Source organism: Andrena cerasifolii, chromosome 7 (assembly GCF_050908995.1).
Source record: "Andrena cerasifolii isolate SP2316 chromosome 7, iyAndCera1_principal, whole genome shotgun sequence".
In the NCBI taxonomy this organism is placed as follows: domain Eukaryota; kingdom Metazoa; phylum Arthropoda; class Insecta; order Hymenoptera; family Andrenidae; genus Andrena; species Andrena cerasifolii.
Window position 1 is genome coordinate 6,794,642 of NC_135124.1, and position 19,659 is coordinate 6,814,300.

Here is a 19,659-nt window from a genome sequence, read left to right on the forward strand (position 1 = left end):
GTTAGAAGAAACAGAATTGTATGCAGTGTAAAGATGCGCATTCTTTATCTTATCTCCAGGATTACCTTATCTCTGAGATCCTCAAAGTGAGTTTGGAAAAACCTACGTGTTGCGAATGCAATGCACTCCGGATAAATGCGCTCCCACTCTTCTAATAGGTACTAGAAAACACCACAGAGAGAGAGAGAGAGAGAGAGAGAGAGAGAGAGAGAGAGAGAGAGAGAAAGGGAGAGTGATTAACGGGCCTTCTAAGAAGTCAAATGTCACTGCGAAATACATAAATGTTAACGAACCCAAGAAAAACTAAACGAGCGTCCGTCTCTCGCGCGCGGGGGAGGGGAGGGGAGGGGAGCAATTTTCTCCGACTGTACACGCGCATAAATCGCGATCTGCGTTACGTTCCACTTTCCAAGCGAAGGAGAGGGAGCCTTTCTCGACTTTGCGACGATCGCTATTTACTCTCCTCCCAAGAAACTTTCCGTATATTCGCGGCGACGCAAATAAGAAAATTCACCGGCTGATAAAACTTCCCTTCGACGGTGGAGGGATAGGGGCGCGCATTTGAAATGCATGAGAAAGTGCGACCGGGAAAAAGGCCGCTCGGGAACTTTTGCAACTCGTCTGCATTCGCGGTGTCCTCTCGTTTTTCTTCTCTCGCGCTCTCGCCCCGGCTGATTGGCGAAAACGCGTGGGTGCCCCCGCATACACGTCACGGATCGACGGCGTTAAACTTTCTTTCTCCTAACGTCGTCCGCCCGGTGACGTGCGATAATTGATCAGCAAGTGCACGCTCTGACCTAACGACGGGCAACGGAAATGCATCTCTGTCGTGTTGCATGTGATATGAATGCACTTCGTTCTCGATCGCGATGGACCGAAACAAAGCGCATGCTTATCTATTTTCACGGTTGAAGACAGTCCTGAATAGAAATTACTCTTTACATGTATGTATAATTTGCGACATAAAAAATTGTGATTTTGGTCGATTTTTTTATAACAGCAGTCTTTGGAGTTAGTCAGACGTTCACGCATAGATTTTACTTTTGCAAATACGCAGAATTTATCTTCTTCGCATTTTGAATACTGCGAGGCTTTCAAATCTTTCGGCCGAACTTCTGAAAGAGACCGGTGGCCGATCGGGATTAAACTCGGTGGGTGTTACGAGGGGTGTGGAAAGACCCCAAATATAAAATTTTAGCTTCGGCAATTGATGCGTTCAAAAGATACAGGGGTAATTGTGCATAAAAGGGTGCACCCTACCGATATTTTTTAATCACTTTACCACGGTCCCTGCTCTTAACAATATTTCTGCTGACTTACACCGACACAACGCATTCCACTTTCCAAATTGTCCCGGGTATCGGTATTGAGAGTTTGGCAATGATAAAAATGAGACTGTGGTTGCAAAATTTAAAAAATAAAAAATGGTAGGGGAGCCTGCACCAACGACCAAAGAAATTAAAAAAAATTAATAATTTTTTATTAATATTTCGGAAGCTAATAAATACCTGAATCTATAATTTTAGATTAAGGCCCACACCCCCAAACCTCATCTCGATCAGCCTCCGGTCCCTTTCGGAATAATACCCAATTTTTTTAATGCATCCACGTTCGAAAATATCGAAAATTTCGCGAACCCTTCTGTTTCAGAATAGATAAATTAATTTGCAAGTCTCAGCTCTGCACTGGCATGGCCAAACGCTTTAGTAAGCTTAGAAACAAGTTTATTTATGACCACGTCGTTGGAGCGCAAGAATTTACGTCGCAAAAGGAGCGTCAGGAAAATGCGCCCGACAGTATTGAAAGTACGGTCGTTTCTACCTGCAGAGAGAAGTGTTTGAAAAACAGATGTTTACCGTGTCATCGAAGACCAGGTTGACCTGTCGATGGTCGGTTATGGGATGAGGGTGCGGTGGTCGATGCATCCTTCCTCCGTGAACTTCCGGGTAGTCGATCTGCAATGGGAAAGGAAAAAGGGCGGTTATGACAACTGGAATGTCACGTTTACTCGGCAGGGCACCTAGGCACGCAGCGTGCAAATCGCATTTTATCGATAATCCCTACCCTGCGCCCGCATTTTCTGGTTCACGGCAACCTTTCACCTTTAACGACACACGGAGCGCGCCGCAGTCTACACCCCTTTTCAAGCTTAAAAGCGCAGAAACGATTGGAGGCGGGTGAAGGCTTAGTCGAGACGCTTCGCTCAAGTTTCGAATTTATTCAGAAAACTTTCCCCCGGGGCCGGAAGAAATGCAGAAGCGCTCGTTTCCGTGGCGATCGAGCGCCATTTGTTGTTTAATTAGGTTATTTCCAACCGGTAGCAGAAGCGCTCGCCCGAGTAAGTTGCTGACCTATATAAGTTTCTGAATTGTTAATTAACGTAGACGCGAGATATTTTCAAAAAATTTAAGGGCACGTGCAAAGTTGTAGAATATTCCTAAATTGCTTTATCGATTGCTATGGATATTTTGGCGTGCTAGTCTCTCGTCGGGATTTCTTAAAATTGTATTTGTGTAACAGTTTTTTGAAAAGCTTTGTAGAGTATTGGGAAGCAGCGTGATTACCATGTTAATAGCTTGAACCTTTCATTCATAATGATACAATTAAATTTTTAAATACAGTATCGACTTCGTTATGCATGTTTTGGAGCAAAGTTTTTATAGGGGTATAGTTTAATGAGGCTTTATATCCTGGCTGTGTTAAAATATTCGCGATGCAATTTCCACAAGCTACTTTATAAAATTGTTACGTGTATAAACCTTCAATAATTCTAAAAAGACTGAAACAGTTTTTTATCACTTTTCGAAGCACCGCAGGCAACCGCATAATGGCCTACAAATCCTAATAACTCCTTGACAAGCCACTACCAATGTCCCCCTAATTTCCCTACAGAGAACACGGAATAACACTAACAGTCTAACCTCGGCGTTACTCAATACCAAACTCCAGAAAAGTGGTGCACCCAGGGGGGCTAAAAGGAGATTAATGTAATCACGACAGAAGTAACTCAAGAAATTTGTAAAAATAAAAAAACTCGATTTTATTCTTTAAATAAATTTGTATAATCACCTAATGGATTTTAGTGAATTTCCATTAAAAATATTTGTATCCTTTCAACTCGGCTCTCCCCATGATAGGGGCGGATACAAAGGGGGGCGATAGGGGCGATCGCCTCAATGTGAATTTAATTATTTAGGATATACAGTCTTCCTCGGATTATTGAAATGCTTCTTCCCCGGATTATTGGGAAATACCTACCCACCCCACAGTTTTGCTTCCTCGCTTTGATCGGAAATAAAACCATTCGGCCAGGTAAAATACCCAGAACCGAAAAATAAAATGTTCGTGTTTTTAATAAATCTTCATGAATGGATATTACCAATGGATTTTTTTTATGGTTTCTCGATGAAAATGAGTTCAAACGCGAAGTATGTAATTCGGTCCATTTTTAGTGAACGTCACTACGTTTTACTAAATGTTGTAATTCACACACTGGAAAGTGACTTGTTCCCGTTACACACACTATGTAACACTGCAGAAGAGAATTTAAATGGAGAATATCAACGACTTCACCAAATTGTGTAGTGTCTGCTGAAGATTGCTTAAATGCAATTTGAGGTTATATAGAAAAACATATGTAGTTAAAAACGAAGTTTGAAGTGTTTAAACAGACTATTTCATTCGCTATTAAATACCTACAGCGCTTAGTAAATCTGTATTTCAATCCATTACTTAATTATAAAGCGACAAAATATACTTATCTTCCCTTTATCAAAATTTTAAGAAAACACCTAAAACTCAGCACTTTGTCCCACTTTGTGGTGTTGCCAGATGCAAAATATGTAGTTCAACTACTGGACTTTGCAGTGTTGTAGTGAAAGAAAAATAAGAAATTATAAAAAAAAATACTTTCTCAGCTTGTACTTCTTAATATTTGACTTTTTACTCAGGAATGCCAATGATTAATGCAGTTTACCCTACATTGTTCCACCTATAGTACAAACCTAACGCTTATAATAATAATAAAAAAAAAAAATACGAAATGAGCAGAGATGGGGAGATGAGCAGAATTTTTGACATTCACCTTATGTTCTAATTACTTCGCAATAAAATAAAATAAAGTTTCTCCGAAAAGTGGGCAATGTCACCCCAGTTTACGGTACCGTACAAAGGGAACGTCCCCAAGCGACCATGCGTATCAGGAATATCTCGGGCAACGAACACGTCCCCTGCAACGAGCTACACACCGTGTCGTGGCCAACAAACGACACCGTGTTGATAATCTAATCCTGTTACACCTGCAGATGCGCCCGACTCCAGCAGCTGCGTCAACTTCTCGTCTCCATTACACAGAGCCCGTGCCTTTTCCCTACGGTCAACAGGCGACGGTACACGCTGGTCGCGGAACAATGTGCATGTAAAAAGGACAAAAATAATAGGAAAGAGAGGGAAAAACGGCACACAGGAGACAACGAGATGAGCGTGCCTCGCCGGGCCGGAACCCGTAGGCCGGACTTCCTGTAGATACGCCAGTTATGCTACCCATTCACAGAACCGCTCCCTCGGCGACTCGATTGTTAGCGCGGCAGAGTATTTAGCCAATTTCGGGATGAAAGTTGAAATTTCCAGTGGCCGACGATACGGTTCGGATTCGATTCGGAACCGAATTGTGTATCGTTGATCCGCTGATGCGAGACGCGCCGGTCCGGAGAAAAACCGGTGCTCGACGTTCCGGAAATTAACGAAACAACTTTCGCACAGGAGGGCATCGCGAAACCCGTGTTTCTGCTATCCCTGGTCGCTGCTCGCGTAACATCGCGCTGCACGCGGCATTGGGGTAATTGAAGCGAGTTTTTTCTTCTTCTTTAATTAGCAACAATCGATTCCTGATACCTGACGCAGCGTTGCTCCGTGGCGGAGAAATATGTTTCATGGGGGATAATCGTGGCAAAGTTTCATGACAAGATGTGCAACTAACAAGGGGACTTTCAGGCGTGGCAATTTTAGAAGAATTTTATAATTAGTGCACGCGAAGGTCTTCACTCTGACTTTAATTTCCCAAAGCAGTAAGACGCGCTTTTAAGCCAAGTTCGAGAAAAAGGACTTCGAATTTTACCTAAATGCGACTGTTTAGGTGAAATTCAAAGTCAATCTTTTCGAAAACGAAGCCTTTACCGAAATTTCGTCACTCTTGATTTTCGTCTTATTTTTGCCTGTTAAAAATTTGACGTAAAAAATTTGGGGGCTCTGTAGAAAACAGGTACATGCCTCGTCTGAGTAAATTTTCGTTCCTTTGTGGTTAGCATTAATTCGTTCCTGCGATGTAGTGTAATTCCACCACCTCCTAATACAGTGGTGCGCAGGGAGCCGTATCTAGCGCCTAGCTGCGAGCAACCCGCCTGTCCCGTTGCTAAGGTTAGAATCGGTGAGGAGAACTGCAGTAGTTGCTCGCAGCTAGGCGCTAAAACGGCTCCCTGTGCACCCCTAGAGTAATAACCATAGATAGAGGAACACCCTGTATATAAGGGAACACAGAATTTTTCAAAATCGATTTTCTCAACTTTGGTCTTACTGCTTTGAGAAATTAATCTCAGGGCGAAGACCTTCACGTACACTAATTATCAATTTTTTCTGAAATTGCCAAACCTGAAGCTCCCATTGTAAAATTAATTAGATGCGAGGCTCTGAAAGTTTACTGGATATTCTGGATATTGGCATCGCTATAAAGTGCGGTTTAAAAATTGCTTGCATGTTCGTAGAGAATGGAGGTATTTCCGTGGTGTTCTTGACAGTGATGCGGAATTATAAGCAGCGACTGTGAAATAGAATCGTATCAAAGGCAGTGCCGGTGAAAGTATACTGCAGAGATTATTTCAGCTTCTGATTGCAAAGAAAAGAGAAGGTAATTCCGTTGCAGTTTCGACTCGTCTGTTTCGACGAACCGGTGTGTTCCTACCCAGAGTTTTCACCATATCCTGCCGTGATCATCAGCCTATCACTGCTGGTATTTCCGCAATTAATTTGAAAGAATCACCTCGTTCCTCGCCGCAATGAGATTTTCATTGCAATCTGTAATTATCATCGACCTATCAATCCTACCAGCGTTTCAACTTCTCTTACTGGAAGAGTCGCTACATTCCCAACTATACCTAGAGTTTCAGCGTCTACTGCAATTATCGCGAACCTATATCTGTCATTTCCCTGATCTTTTCTGCAAGGCTTTCCACGATATCCCACAATTATTATTTCAATTTGTCTTACCGGGATATAAAGCCATGCTTTTGCGACTATATTCCACCATTCAAGCCTGCACAGTATGCATCCAAACCCCAGAGTAACCATACTTCGACACTTCCTTTCGAAAGGATTAATTTATTCCCGACTGAAAGAAGACCTTTCCACCACAGCCCGCGATTACCTTCGGCCTATTAGTGACCGTTACTTTTCCCCCGAATTAAGTCCTCTGGATCGATGCATCTGCATTTCGCGTTCCATGCACGCCCCCTGAGCGTTGCGGATCCGATTTCTCAATGAGAGGCGCGCACACGCGTAAACAGCCGCGCAAAAGGGAAATAAAGTGGATCGCACGCTATGCTCTGTTTATCGAGAAGCGAATTTATAAAGCCGCTCGGTGGAGTACGGCAGCCGAATGGTCGCGAAATGCGACTCCCTGACGCAACCCGTAAACGGCCAATGCAGAAAATGTGCACGCGCGCTCCTCCGTTACGTAATGGGCGAATTATAAACAATCGTTTCGACTGTGTGACGTGGGTGTCGCCAACGCAGCGTATTTTTCATTCCCTCGTTATAAAACGTGAGCAGTATACGACATTACGGATCGGTTGGTAATCGTTGACCATGACCACTGTGGAACACTTTGATTGTTTTTGATGATGGGTCAATATTCTCTGGCGTAGCTTCTTGCGGCAGTCGATCGCGTCGATCGACAATTTGCAAGTCGGATTTATAGACGAAGCGTCCCGACGGATATTCTTTGAATTTGCTGTTCAAGTTTCTGATACGCTGGCACTTTTTAAGGATGTATCGGACGTACAATATTAGACAAAAGTGTATGAAACTTGAAATACTTGAATATCTACGTCTTACACACGGTAAATCTGGATGCAAGGAACTCGAACGACAGTGGGAGTCTTGTTTTTACTCCTAGGAAGGTATTTTTCACTTTATAAATAATTTCTCAAGCATTATTTGCTAAATTTTTGCCAGTGAAAATGGCCTGCATTCACAATTTTCTCAAGTTGTAATTTATTTCTTTAAAACGGTGTAGTGAAAACAACTGAAACTTGGCAGATATTTTCATCTACCCATGTAGTACATGTAAAAAAAAGATTGAAAATATTGGTACCATTTCTTCAACATTTTTTCAGCTGTTAAGATCGTCTCTTTCCATAAGAGTACGTGTAAAATTAGTGAAAATTAAAATTTTTATAACTCAGCAATCATTTAGTGAATTGGTTTAAAATTTTTGGAGCACATTAGGAACATTAGAAAGAACAATCTCACAAATTTTCATCTACTTCCTTAACCCTTCGTTGACACTATGGGTGTGAGTCAGCCATAAACTGATTTTGACGCTCTGTATTTTCTACATGCAAAATAAATACTTTTTTTCCAAAGCCGACTTACAAACTATATTTTCTTTGGAAATATTATATCTGAACAGCAACTCTGTTGACTTTTAGCTACTAATATTGAAATTTCTAAAAGGTACAATTTTTTCAAGATTTTCTTCGTTTTTTCTCGACATATGGTAATTTTGTTTTTTTTTACAAAAACTCTGATAAAATTTCCATAAAAAAATTATTGGAATACATTCTAGAGACCTTGAAATTGATCCATGATTTTTTTCATAACGTTTGGATCCTTTAGATGAGAATGGCAGTCATTCAAAAATTGCTGTGGGCACCTCTGGGTGTGAGGCCCAGTGACGGATTCAGAGGGGGGGGGGGGGCTTTCCCTCAAGGGAAAAATACTTATTTTAATTAGCAAAATACTTATTTTAACTTAGCAATATGAGAGAAAATATGATAAATTGATAAAAAAAAGCACTTTTTCATTTAGCAGGAAAATATTATCGGGAAAGGTGCCTGGTTTATGTCTCAGACCTACGCCCCCCCCCTCCTCAAGAAAATTTTGGATTCGCCCCTGCGCCCCCACCCCTCCCGAAAATCTCAAATCTGCCCCTGGTGAGGCACCCAACATGTCAAAGTTGATCGAAAAAAAGATGTGTGTCAACGAAGGGTTAAAGTTGAATTATAGAGTATTCTTCGATTTGTTGGCAATGTGTACCTATCAATATTTCATGATGGTTATTTACTTGAACTGGTTATGCAGGTAGTAAAGAGTTACACAGCCATGTGGGTGAATAGTTAGTAAATATACCTATTATGAAAGAATTGAGTAAAGTGAGAATCGTAGATGGTACATAAACGGAGCTATTCCATACAATTCTGAAAAGAAAACTGTTCAACCTCTGATCCTGCATTCATTTGTAATGTGGAATAAATGAATGACGACGTTAAATGATGAAAGTAATTGACTGAAAAATAACACAAGCAGAATTATGTATTCCATTCAATTTGAACAGCATGAGTGCCAATAGTGGATTCCAAAAACCTAACAATTATCCAAATCCATAAATAACTACGTAGATAAATGAAGGTCTATATCACCCACACAAGAGAGCTACTCGATTAATCGAAACATTCAAGTATATACAAACAAAACACAATCGATTATCTCACATTTCACTCACACTCGTCTGATTTACTCTAATTTCATTCCAAATCATTTACTTCGCTCCAACTATACTCAAAATCATTTAACCTACCCCAATTTCACTAAAAATCCGATCTGAAAATCTCAAAATATTCAAGCACCTCGACTCTTTAAACATTCGACCCATATGTACCTCCGCTTGCGTTTTCAAATCAACTACTCAAATAGTTCTATCTAGAATACAGGTCACCAGCAATGGCTTAAACGCTCGCAAATCACTGTGGCCGTAACTAAGGCCCTTTCCGCGCGAGAAGCTTCTGCGGCTCGCGATTGGTACCTGGAATACACTCGCTTGGTTAAACTGGCACTAATTTGCAAGAAGCTAAATTAAACACAGGGGCGCGTGGATTGTTTGAAAATGCCAGTCACGGAAGTGTCTCGTGTGAAAAGGCCCTAATAGCACGCGAAGGCAGAGATCCATGCGAAAATTTCGCCAACGGATCGTTCGATAATAAACGATCACCTCGACGTGTCTTCTCGCATTCCTCCCTCTTTATCTTCCGTCCGTCCTCGTTGTATGTATATTCATGCTTTGCGTGGGCCCTTCGTGGCTGGCTCCGCGTGGGCGATCGCATACACGCGTGCAACCGAGCGCACACGATAAAACGACGTTCCCATCGCGACATCCACGACGAACCGTTCCATTTCGTTTTCAATAAACTTCAACGACTAAGGAACAGGGTTATCGGTAGCGTACTATAATTATCAATACCAAGTGTAACCGTTTGGGCGTTAAAGAGAACGTATGTAACTCTTATGCTCCTTTCGTTCACGTATTACTGTAGCTGGGTTTCTTTTTTTTTTCAATGATAAGAGGAGTTCGCAAGTGCTCTGATATCTTGATAGAATCTGCAGTGAAAATATTTTCGGACTTTGATAGTGTGAAATTATTAGAAGTCGTATTGATACGTAGGTTAATAAGTTCGAGTTCCATAATTTACGAATAAAAGCTCCAAAAGGTACTTAACGCGCGGATTAGATACTGTAATACTGTTTCAATAAGTCAGATAACATTTACACTTCTGATCGACGATATTACGCTCCACTTTTGACACTGAAGATTATCGTCTCATCGAGGGCACTCGATGTAAATAAAACGGTAACCTCAATTAATTTCTACGGCTCTGGCGAGATATGCGTGAAATACTAATTTCTGAATAATTCCCCCACGAAAGTCCCCGACGTACCCACTTCATTACTCGACGTGCCATCTTTCGTTTTCTATTTCGAATAACTTTCGCCCGAAGCCAGTCGCGACGCGACGCCAGCGCTCACGTATGTAAACAATTCCCGGAAACATTCGCGAGGTGTTTCACTGTACAGTTCCGTGCCTCTTATTTGGTAAAGCTCCACTGAAATGTCCCTATTTTTCTCCACAGATACGCGGCCATTGGGGCACCGAGTGGCCATTAAGATACGAGCGTACACCAGCCATCGGAGATAGAATAACTTCCCTAATTACGAAACAAGTCTCTTTACCTCGCTGGAAACCACCGATAAGGGCCTCGGTGTTCCCGGCCAGCTTCTGGACAACGAACGACCTTTTCTCTTCCTCGCGACGACCCGAGGTCGCCCGGTCCGATTCATGTATTTCAACATCTTCGTGAATCGAAATTCTTCACGCGTCCTTCGCCGTTGACCCACTGTTTCCCACTTCCATCACGGTGCACTCTCAGACGCACTAATTCTTTCTCCTCACATCGTAGACCTCTTCCCGAAACTCAACCTTCCACGGCACCACCTCCTCACTCGCAAAACTCTTCTACCACGAACTCGGGTCACCGATAAAGCCACTGGCACAGATACCACAATTAACAGAGTTTCTCCTCAGTTCCCTTTCACTGTTTAATGCCCAGATCGCACCCGTCGATCAACCGAGAACTATCAATCGCACCGAGACCGCCCTTTCGCGTGCTTTCACGTTCTCCACCTAGAGGGACATGGAACGGTGTTGGTCAACTCCAATGGGATATCTGAATATCCTGTTGATCCCGGGTAAGAGGCCCCGCATCGGAAAGTAAAATTTTTGCGGGCGTCGCACGCTGCCCTACTGGAAGTCGCGCACTCGAGAGGCGTCACTGATAAGTCGCCGATCGTTTATACGTCGAGCCACCGCAAAATATTTGCACAGACCGGTCGGGTATCAAGGTCAGAGTATCTTTGGACTTTCCCCGAAAGGAACGCGGTCGTCGCGAGCCCAGACTGTGCGTATATCGGGGATCTAGCGGTCGCCGTCTCGAGCACGTCGCGGGTCACGATAAACTGAATCGTCCACGATCCTTCAGGGCCAAAGAGTGACTCGACTGGTGGTCACGTGACTACGCACGCAGTGACGTAGGCGAACGGCACGATAGTTCGCTGTCAGATCGTATTGGACAGGAGGGGAGCGGAAGATGCCGGCGATACTGCTATCACGAGCCAATGGGACTGCTCGGGGAACGACTTCGGGTCTATTCGGGCACGTTCGACGGTCTCGCCACGAGAAATTCGCTATTTCAAATTGTCGCGAGTCTAGGGGGGAGTTTGAAGGAAGTTGAGGAGTAGAATTAACGTGCGAGGGATACATAATTTAAAGTGGCGATATTTACAGAAATTCTAATTGGAAATTGAAGAGTGTTATTGTTTGGATAAGAGTTGGTGGTGGAAATATTGAATTATGGACTTGTAATTGTTGAAACTTTAGTTATGCAAGATCGAGGACTAGAAATAATATAATATTCTCAGAATCGAAATTGAAAAAATAGCACGATTTTGGGAGGAAATTTGAACAGGTTGGCGGAGCTAAATGAGCAAGGAGAAGCCCTGAATTATGAGCTCTGATTGTACATACGCTTCCTTTCTCGCAAATGTGCATGTATTTCGAGAACGATGAATGGCGTAAAGGGTAAGCGTGAAATATTATAACTTGGATTATTCTCGCTTACGTAAGCGGTATTCGCCAAGAAAAATGACTTTTTCCGAAATAACAGACCGTGTCTATATTTATATGCGGAAAATCTGAATTTCTGGTGAGGTGTGAATCTTCTTGAGAACCGAGGGCACGGACACAGAATTGGGGTCACGGTAGTAAAAAGAAATATTATGCTGCAACCTATCTATGCACCCAGCACGGTACAAGCATCAAATACGAATTCACATTGGAGTTAAAGAAATAGAGGGAAAAAGGAGAGAATATGTCGCAACCTATGTATCCTGTTCTCAAACATGTTATTACAAAATTCAGGCTGCATGTGATTTTTACAAGAGTGTCGAGAGTCGTAACACATGGTCAAACACGTGTCGCGTAGAAAGCGAGGCGGGTCTAGCGCCGCGGTAGCTGGGACAAATTCGGGCCTCGGACCGAAAAGAGTCCACTTGCAAAGGCTCGACTTCTCTTTCAGAGTTTCGGGACGATTTCTATAGAAACCCGTGTCAGGTAGCCTGTGCACGGCCTGGACCGATCGGAGGGAAAAATAAAAGCGGACACTGGTTCAAAAGTGCAGCCACCACGTAAGAGGGAATTTTAGGGGGACCTTCTGGTCTAGAGCCCCAAAAATAGGTGATCTTTAGGAATTCATTAAAGGAAAACTACTGTATATAATTTAATGGAACTTGTTGCGTTGTGTTAAGGATGTCTTACATTATAGAAATATATTTTTTGTTTTATAATTAATCATTGCAGACGGCACTGAGGAGTCGTTAAAGTCGAGGTGTCAAAAAATTGATAAAAATCGGTGGGACCTGTATCTCCAAAAATTATTATCCGATTCAACTGAAACTTTTTTTATTTTGAAGAATATACATCTGGCTAGGGGGAAACCAGAACAAATTACAAAAATGTAATTTTTTAGAAAATAACGACACTTGAAGATTGAAATCACTTTTTCCATATATTTGTCACCCTTTCAACGGCTTTGAAAATTATATATTTTCAATTTTTTGTATTTTTTTCTGGTATCCTCCCTCGCCAGAAGTATATTCTTCAAAATAAAAAAAGTTTCAGTCGAATCGGATAATAACTTTTGGAAATACAGGTTCCACCGTTTTGAGAACACTGTGCCGCTACTCAAATGCCTAAAACTTCGGGAATTTTTCGAATTTCAACAAATCCTTTTAAACACGTATCCCTAAAAGGTTGAACATTGGAAAAATGAAATAAAAAAAATCGACTTGTAGACCGTAAGATTCCCTTAAGCGAAGGAAGCTTCGTCTAAAACTATACAAGGATCTGGGACAAACGTGGCATTCGTGTAATATTTGAAATTTCAGTATGAGTGTCTGTGAATAAACCATTGCGAACGTAATACGTGGTTGTGAAAGAAGAAAGCCGCCTTGATCCATTGTAATTTCACTTAATTTCCCTTTCTACGGTATCGAGGAATGTTTCCTTGTAAAGAGTCGTAGAAGAACTTGTGGGTAGATCGTTGGAGTTCTAACGTACGAGTTACCTACGTTGAATACAATTATTATGCATCACGAGTCATTAAGGCACAGATCACATGTAATCTCCACCTGCCATAGCGTAATGAATCGATGATGCATTAGCGTTGGCTAACGATGTTAAGCGGCTCTAAAGGAATCCTAACTCGTTATCCATAACAAATCACCGTATCCCATGTTACGAGACACGTTCACAATTTAAAGTCCGCTTAAGCCGCCCAAAGCCTATTAAAATCGCGATTTAAAATTCCCATTAGAAACTATTAAAAGGTTTACAGAGGTTTCGCTTTAACAGGAACAATAACTTTAATCCCAACGATCCTGAAACTCCCCTGTCCCGGTTATCACAATAAAAACCAATGCAATCATTGTATCACCTCTCCTGGAATTCCTCCTACAAACCGACACTTCTTCGCGAGGCAAAACCCCGTGCCCAGGTAATTGGCTGAAACCATCCAGAAGGAGCGACCGACCCCTCGGAAATCAGGGAAAGCGAGTGCGAGGGGGTAGGAAAAAATTTCTCCAGAGCTACGAGTGGCCAGTGGCGCCAGGAGTAGCCCTCGTGAAAAAAATTCCCCTGAAATATTTACACGGCAATCTTGAGTGGCCGGGCGCCCGGAGAATTATTAAGATGAATAACAGGGAGAGGCGCGCAGGCAGAGAAGCGCGGAAAGGGTAGCCGGTGGAAGAATCCAGTGACGGATGCAGTCGCGTAAACTGTCTCCGGGGGCTGCATCACGAGGATTTGTACGGTCGCTACATGGATGTGCGAGCTAAAAATTTCCTACGGTCGGACCTCCTCCGCGGGCAAACAGAGCGGAGGGCTGGGGCGTCGCGGAGCACGCATATTCATACATACGCGCGCTCGCGGCGCCTGCCTACTTTATTTTCGGTTCTTCCTGCGGTCCCTCGTCTCGGCGCAACCGCTCGGCGTCACGCGAGCCCCGAAAAACTCGTCGCAAGAAACAACACCCGTGAAATTCCGCGTCTCTCGACGGCCGTTCCACGGGCAGAAAGCGAAAGAGGGGCCCCCGTTCTCTTTTCGCTTCGCTCGAGTGCAAATCAGACGGAACACTGGCCGCTCCTATCGCGGCTGCACGCAGCCTTGCGCAGATATAGTGGCTAACCTGAGACTTGATCGAGTGCAGTGTAAAGCGATATTCCTGGCCTCGCGAGCTATCAAACGGGGCTCTGAAATCTGTTTACATTTGGTCACATTTCTACGCACACCGGGGGGCTTTCAAGCATTCGTGTCGTTGTAAAAGTTCCAAGACCCGTGAATCCTTGAATTTACGGGGCGGTAAAGGTCCGAAATATTTTATAAAATATTTCAAACTTCGGACCTAGGAGCTAAGTCCGAGTTAGGTTGATATTATTTAAGACGCCTCTCGTATTTTTGCATTCCTCGTATTAGGTTCGCAATGGTTTCTGGGGTATTTCGAAGTTTTACCGTTTTTGAATTTTTAGACTAATATTTTGTAGTCCGGGGTTTGATCTGCTTTCATCTCGATATTTTCTCGGCATTGCCCGAGAGTCCTAGAGTTTAGTTTGGAAGCTATTATTTAAGTTTTACTTAAAGAGGCATTTTTCAGAAGCTTGAGCTACTGAAAGCACTAATGTGGAAAAAGTACGCGGAATACGTCCCTGGGCCCTTGACTTGTCTACGAGATACTTAAGGGCGCCACCAGCCTCGTCCCCTACGGTGCTCGCACCGCTGTGTCTCTGCGAGGCACAATGCGGAGAATTTTCAAGCCGCGGGCTACTAACGGCTAGTGAAAACTGAGTTGACGTGCTCCTGGAAATTCTGGGCTCGAGGGAAATTGTGGAGGCGCCTGGTTTTTAGGGGATGCGACTGGGTGCTGTAAAGCTTGGTTTGCTTGCCTAGGTTGTGGAGAGGAATTCACGATTTACTTATTGTCGTTTCAAAACGATCGACGAGTCCTAGCGTTGGATGGAAATAATTGAGCGGAGATGTTTAGTGCTGATGGGATCTGTAATTACCATATTTGCTTGACGAATCATTTGTGACGATTTGGGACTTGCAATTAGTGGGGGAAATATTGTGAAGATGAAGATTAGAGTGTTTTAGTTAGAACAGTTAATTTAAAGAAAGAATTAGTCTGTTGTAAGTTATTTGGTTGTTCAATTGAAAAGGAAACTGTTCAGGGTGATTTTTCATTTTATGTCCATACTTTAGGGGAATTTTTGCATCAGAAAGTAAGAAAGGATATTTTATACGCTGCGATTTCCAAGTTGTAATAAAGCAAGTAAAATTGTCGATGCAAGTTATATTAAGTACATATCTACCACTTCAACATAAGTGCACAATCAGTTACTCCGGCATTTTGTCGGTTTAGATAGTAGTCATCAGTGACAGTAGCTCATAGAATGTCTAATAGCTAATTTAACGCACCGCAATTTAGAAAAGATGGATTGAATATTCTATGTTTATACCAAATTCTTTTTTATTCTATTCTCTAAAGGTACTTCCTTCAAGAATCGATATTTAATTACGAATCGCCCTGTATAACAGTAAAATTTGTAGGAGTCAATATAGAGAATACTCGATAAAGGAATGCAATCGGAGATTTTTCATTTACGATTTAACAATGGAGCCTGTTCTCAACCGTCCACTTAAATATATATTTGAAGAATAATTAGAAAACAACACAATTATCACTAATTAGTTTCGAGTAAAATCTACGAACTGTGAACTCTTCAAATCTATGAACTGTTTTTTGTATTTGGTACCTATAATCTAAACGACTTCAAGTTCAAGGGAACGTTGAACAATTGAAAATAAACAGCTGGCAACCTACAGTAGTACCAATCTCGACCACTTCTATTTGAATTCTAATTCTGAATTCTAAGTCATCCTGTTTTCCAAATTTCCGACAACTTTCGCCTACGTTAGTCATCTGCGCATTTGTCAGACGAAAACATTTCTCAACCGTTGTCGCTTACTCTTAAGTAAAACCTTAGACCGTAAGCTATAGGTATATAAGTTAGTCAGCAGCATTTTTCAGACAGCCTCGGTACGATAAGGTGAATGTCCCAATTTCTGCTCATTTAAGTGATAACTCGTCATAAAGAAGGTGTAAAAAATTTGTTCGTGATGAAAATTTGCAGAGTAATTGATTAATTCTTTAATAATAAATCAGGCAATTCAAAAACTATTTAAGAAAGATATTTCAAGATTGTTCAACACTCGCGTAAATGTTGAAATAATTTAGAGTTATTTTGCTGCAACTATAGTACAAACGTAACGCATATAATAATAAGAAAAATACAAAATGATCAGAAATGGGGACATGAGCAGAAATCAGTACATTCACCTTAATTTATTCCAAGCTGCTGTCGTTTGGCATATAATCCCTCACCTGAACGCTAAGTGCGACTGTGTTAAAACTTTAATTCGTGAGCCTCGAAAAGGGCCCGATCTACGGTCCCAACTCCTCTGAGCCCTCACGTCTAGACCGCTACAGATATCAATACAACTGTCGCTTAAATAACTGCAACTGATTAAACAGATAACACAGAGATAAGAGATGAACACCAAAAGAGAAAAAAGAACGTCTCTCAAGTTTCCAGAGACTGAAGTTACGGTATCTAAAAGTCGAAAACCACCGCCAGCCAATCTCATTCCATCAACGCAGAATGTTCCTCCACGATTTTCAATATTCTTAGAAACTACGTGTCCCCATAAAAGGCGGCTCAGGGCACGGGCATTCTGCGATCCCACCGAAAAGTCCCAAAGAGTTCGAAAAAAAGCGCCTCTTCTAAATTCCAAGGAACTGGTGCAGCTCTCCTTTTCTACCTCTATTCTGTCCGACTATCAACTCGCTCACAATGGTATCTACTAGTTGTAAGATCAACAGAATATCCAGTCGCAAGGGTGCAGGCTATCCAACGGTTTGCATTCGACGAGAGCCCGGCACGGTCCACTTATTCGCGGGCAAACTTTAAACTCGCTTCGTTGGGTCGGTTTCGAGCGAAGTTCGAGCACGTTTCCAATGACGGATCGATGGAAAATTAACGGCGAGACTTGACCGGATCCCGGGCACGATTCCGCCTAAGCCGATCGAGAGACGAAACGCGACTGGTGCCGCTTGTCCGGCGTACGGACGATAAGCCCGCTATCTTCTCCGCGGATGTTAATTTTTCTTCCTTTTTCTCTTCTTTCCCGTGTCGCGCGCGCCGTGCACTCTTCTCCTCCGTGGACCGAGCAGCCGGGAGACGCTTCTATCTCCTCGTGTATGTACACACGCAGCCAAGTGTCAACCGGAATAAGATCGGGAACGACTTAAAATACCATCCCTTTCGTGGCTGGCAAACACCCCTCCCGAGGGGCGGAGGGAAAAGTTCGTCGTCGGGGCGTCGAATTCGATTCCAGGGAATTCGAAAGTCGGAACAGCGACGTTCCATTTGCGGTAAATCGTGCAGTGTGGAGTGGCCCGGGGGCTGATACGTATTTTGAGGAGGTCTTCTCACGTGGAACGAATTGACGTAGATTTGTTTGAATCACACGCGAAGAATGCGTGCAAATAATAAGGAAAACTATTATTTGTAGATTTGAGGTGGTAGGTTGCGGTGATGACTAACCCTTTCCTGCAGGCGTGGAGTTTGATTATTGCTAACATATGATTTGATAAAAACAGGTAAAACTTAACAATTATCAAGCGAGTTAGGGTTATTAACAGGATCTACTGCAGCCTCGCATTTACTGTAATTATTACTATCACTCTTCTATATGGATTACATCATTCAATCTATCTGTATATATAAAAGAAGAAATCCTGACTGACTCATCAACGCCCAGATCAAACCGTTTAAGGGGAACCTGGTTTAGGACGCTGAAATCACGGTGATTTTTTAAGAATTATTTTCTCAACAAATATAAAAAGAATCTTTCCAAAACTTTAAGGGTGTTTTAATGTATATTCGAACAAGAAAATTTTATTTTTTTATTCAATAATAATTTATTCAATAGAGTTGTCAAATTGTGTACATCCGAGCGGATCCAATTTTTTGCCGATATAAAAAAGCCGAAGTTTTTCTTAATTGACATGAATTTATCTCGCGTTTTCAGCGTCCTAAACCAGGCTTCCCCCTTAACCTAGGAACGTGAAATTTGGAAGGTACATTGTTTTCAGGACGTAGGCACCCACTAAGGAAGGATTTTTGAAAAGGGGTAAAATGTATTTTTCTCGGGCGCCTAATATCTCTTAGACCCGATTAGATATCAACTTGGTTCTTACTCACCAAGATTACCCACACAGATGCGTAAAAACCAATTTCAGGATTTTTCCCTAAGCAACCCCTAAGGCGGTGAAAACTGGTAAAACGTATTTTCACGGATTGCTCAAAATCTCCTAAGTCCGATTAGATATCAACTTGGTATTTACTTTGAAAGTTTACCCACATAAATGCCTAAATACCAATTCCATGATTTTGCCCTATTTAATCCCTAAGGGGGTGGTGAAAAGGAGTGAAATGTGTTTTCATGGAAGTCCTTGATATCTCTTAGGCCCGAAGCGAAGCGCGGGGGTACTTAGTAGTAAGTAATAAAAACGTAATAATAATAATAATAATAATAATAATAATAATAATAATAATAATATTCATGAGTTCCCATATTTCAAGCCAAATTCGATTAATAAAAAAAGCTTCATCCAAGCGTCGATTTCCTTTCACAAGAGCCCTCATGCGCTACTGATGCACCGAGGGTTCAAGGGCTAAGCAACATTACCGATCCTCGATTGATCATGAACAATAATCGACGCATGCCCATCAAATTCAAGAAATTCCAATATCCTGCAAGATATCATTCGCACAACTCCCAAACACTGTCCCTCTATCGGTCGTTCCACGATTGTGGGCACAGCTTAACCCGCTCGCCATTCTGTTCGACAGCGAACGATGGGCCCCGGGATAGGACGCAATGCACGAGCAATCCTTAATGTGTATTGTGCGCCAGGCAAAGCGTAGCCTGTAATCAGTGGAGCGTGTTGCGATAGTATTGGCCGTCCCGTCAACGCGCCGCTGCAGTGTGGGCAGGGGTTCTGTCCGACTGCGAGCTGCAGGTGCATCGACGAGAGAGTCGTGCACCGAGGAAAAAGATCTGGGTCGAGAGCGTACGCTCCAACGGCGTTCCCGTTGCCACGGCGGCATGTTAAACGCGCCATTTTTATTGTTAACGCCGTTGCGAAACCTCGCGTTCCGCGTCACATCGTTGACCCCGCGACACCGTGCGACTAATTTTCCTGGGGAAACTCTGATATTTCCATCCGATGTTTCCGCCTCGCTGCGCCCGGAGCTCGCTGGAACTTCGAGGGGGGCACTCGCGCTGAGGATGCGTCGAAAAAATACCGCTTTAAGGCTCTGCAGACTATAATGGACTGTTAAACGTTGGCTTTGACAGTGGCCAAGCCTTCGGAGTAA

General features: G+C 42.7%; 1 protein-coding gene across 9 annotated transcripts in view; it reads right to left on the bottom strand.

Moving 5' to 3' along the window:
* The window catches only part of LOC143371802 (rap guanine nucleotide exchange factor 2), a 228,509-nt gene that overhangs the window by 19,146 nt on the left and 189,704 nt on the right, over nucleotides 1–19,659 (bottom strand). For 8 of the 9 annotated variants that reach the window (XM_076817410.1, XM_076817409.1, XM_076817414.1 and 5 more), the window contains one exon: nucleotides 1,857–1,955. In XM_076817410.1, the coding sequence (XP_076673525.1) occupies nucleotides 1,857–1,955 (99 nt within the window). Of the gene's footprint in view, nucleotides 1–1,856; nucleotides 1,956–10,278; nucleotides 11,114–19,659 lie in introns of those variants that run through there. The other variant, XM_076817411.1, reaches the window with a different exon arrangement.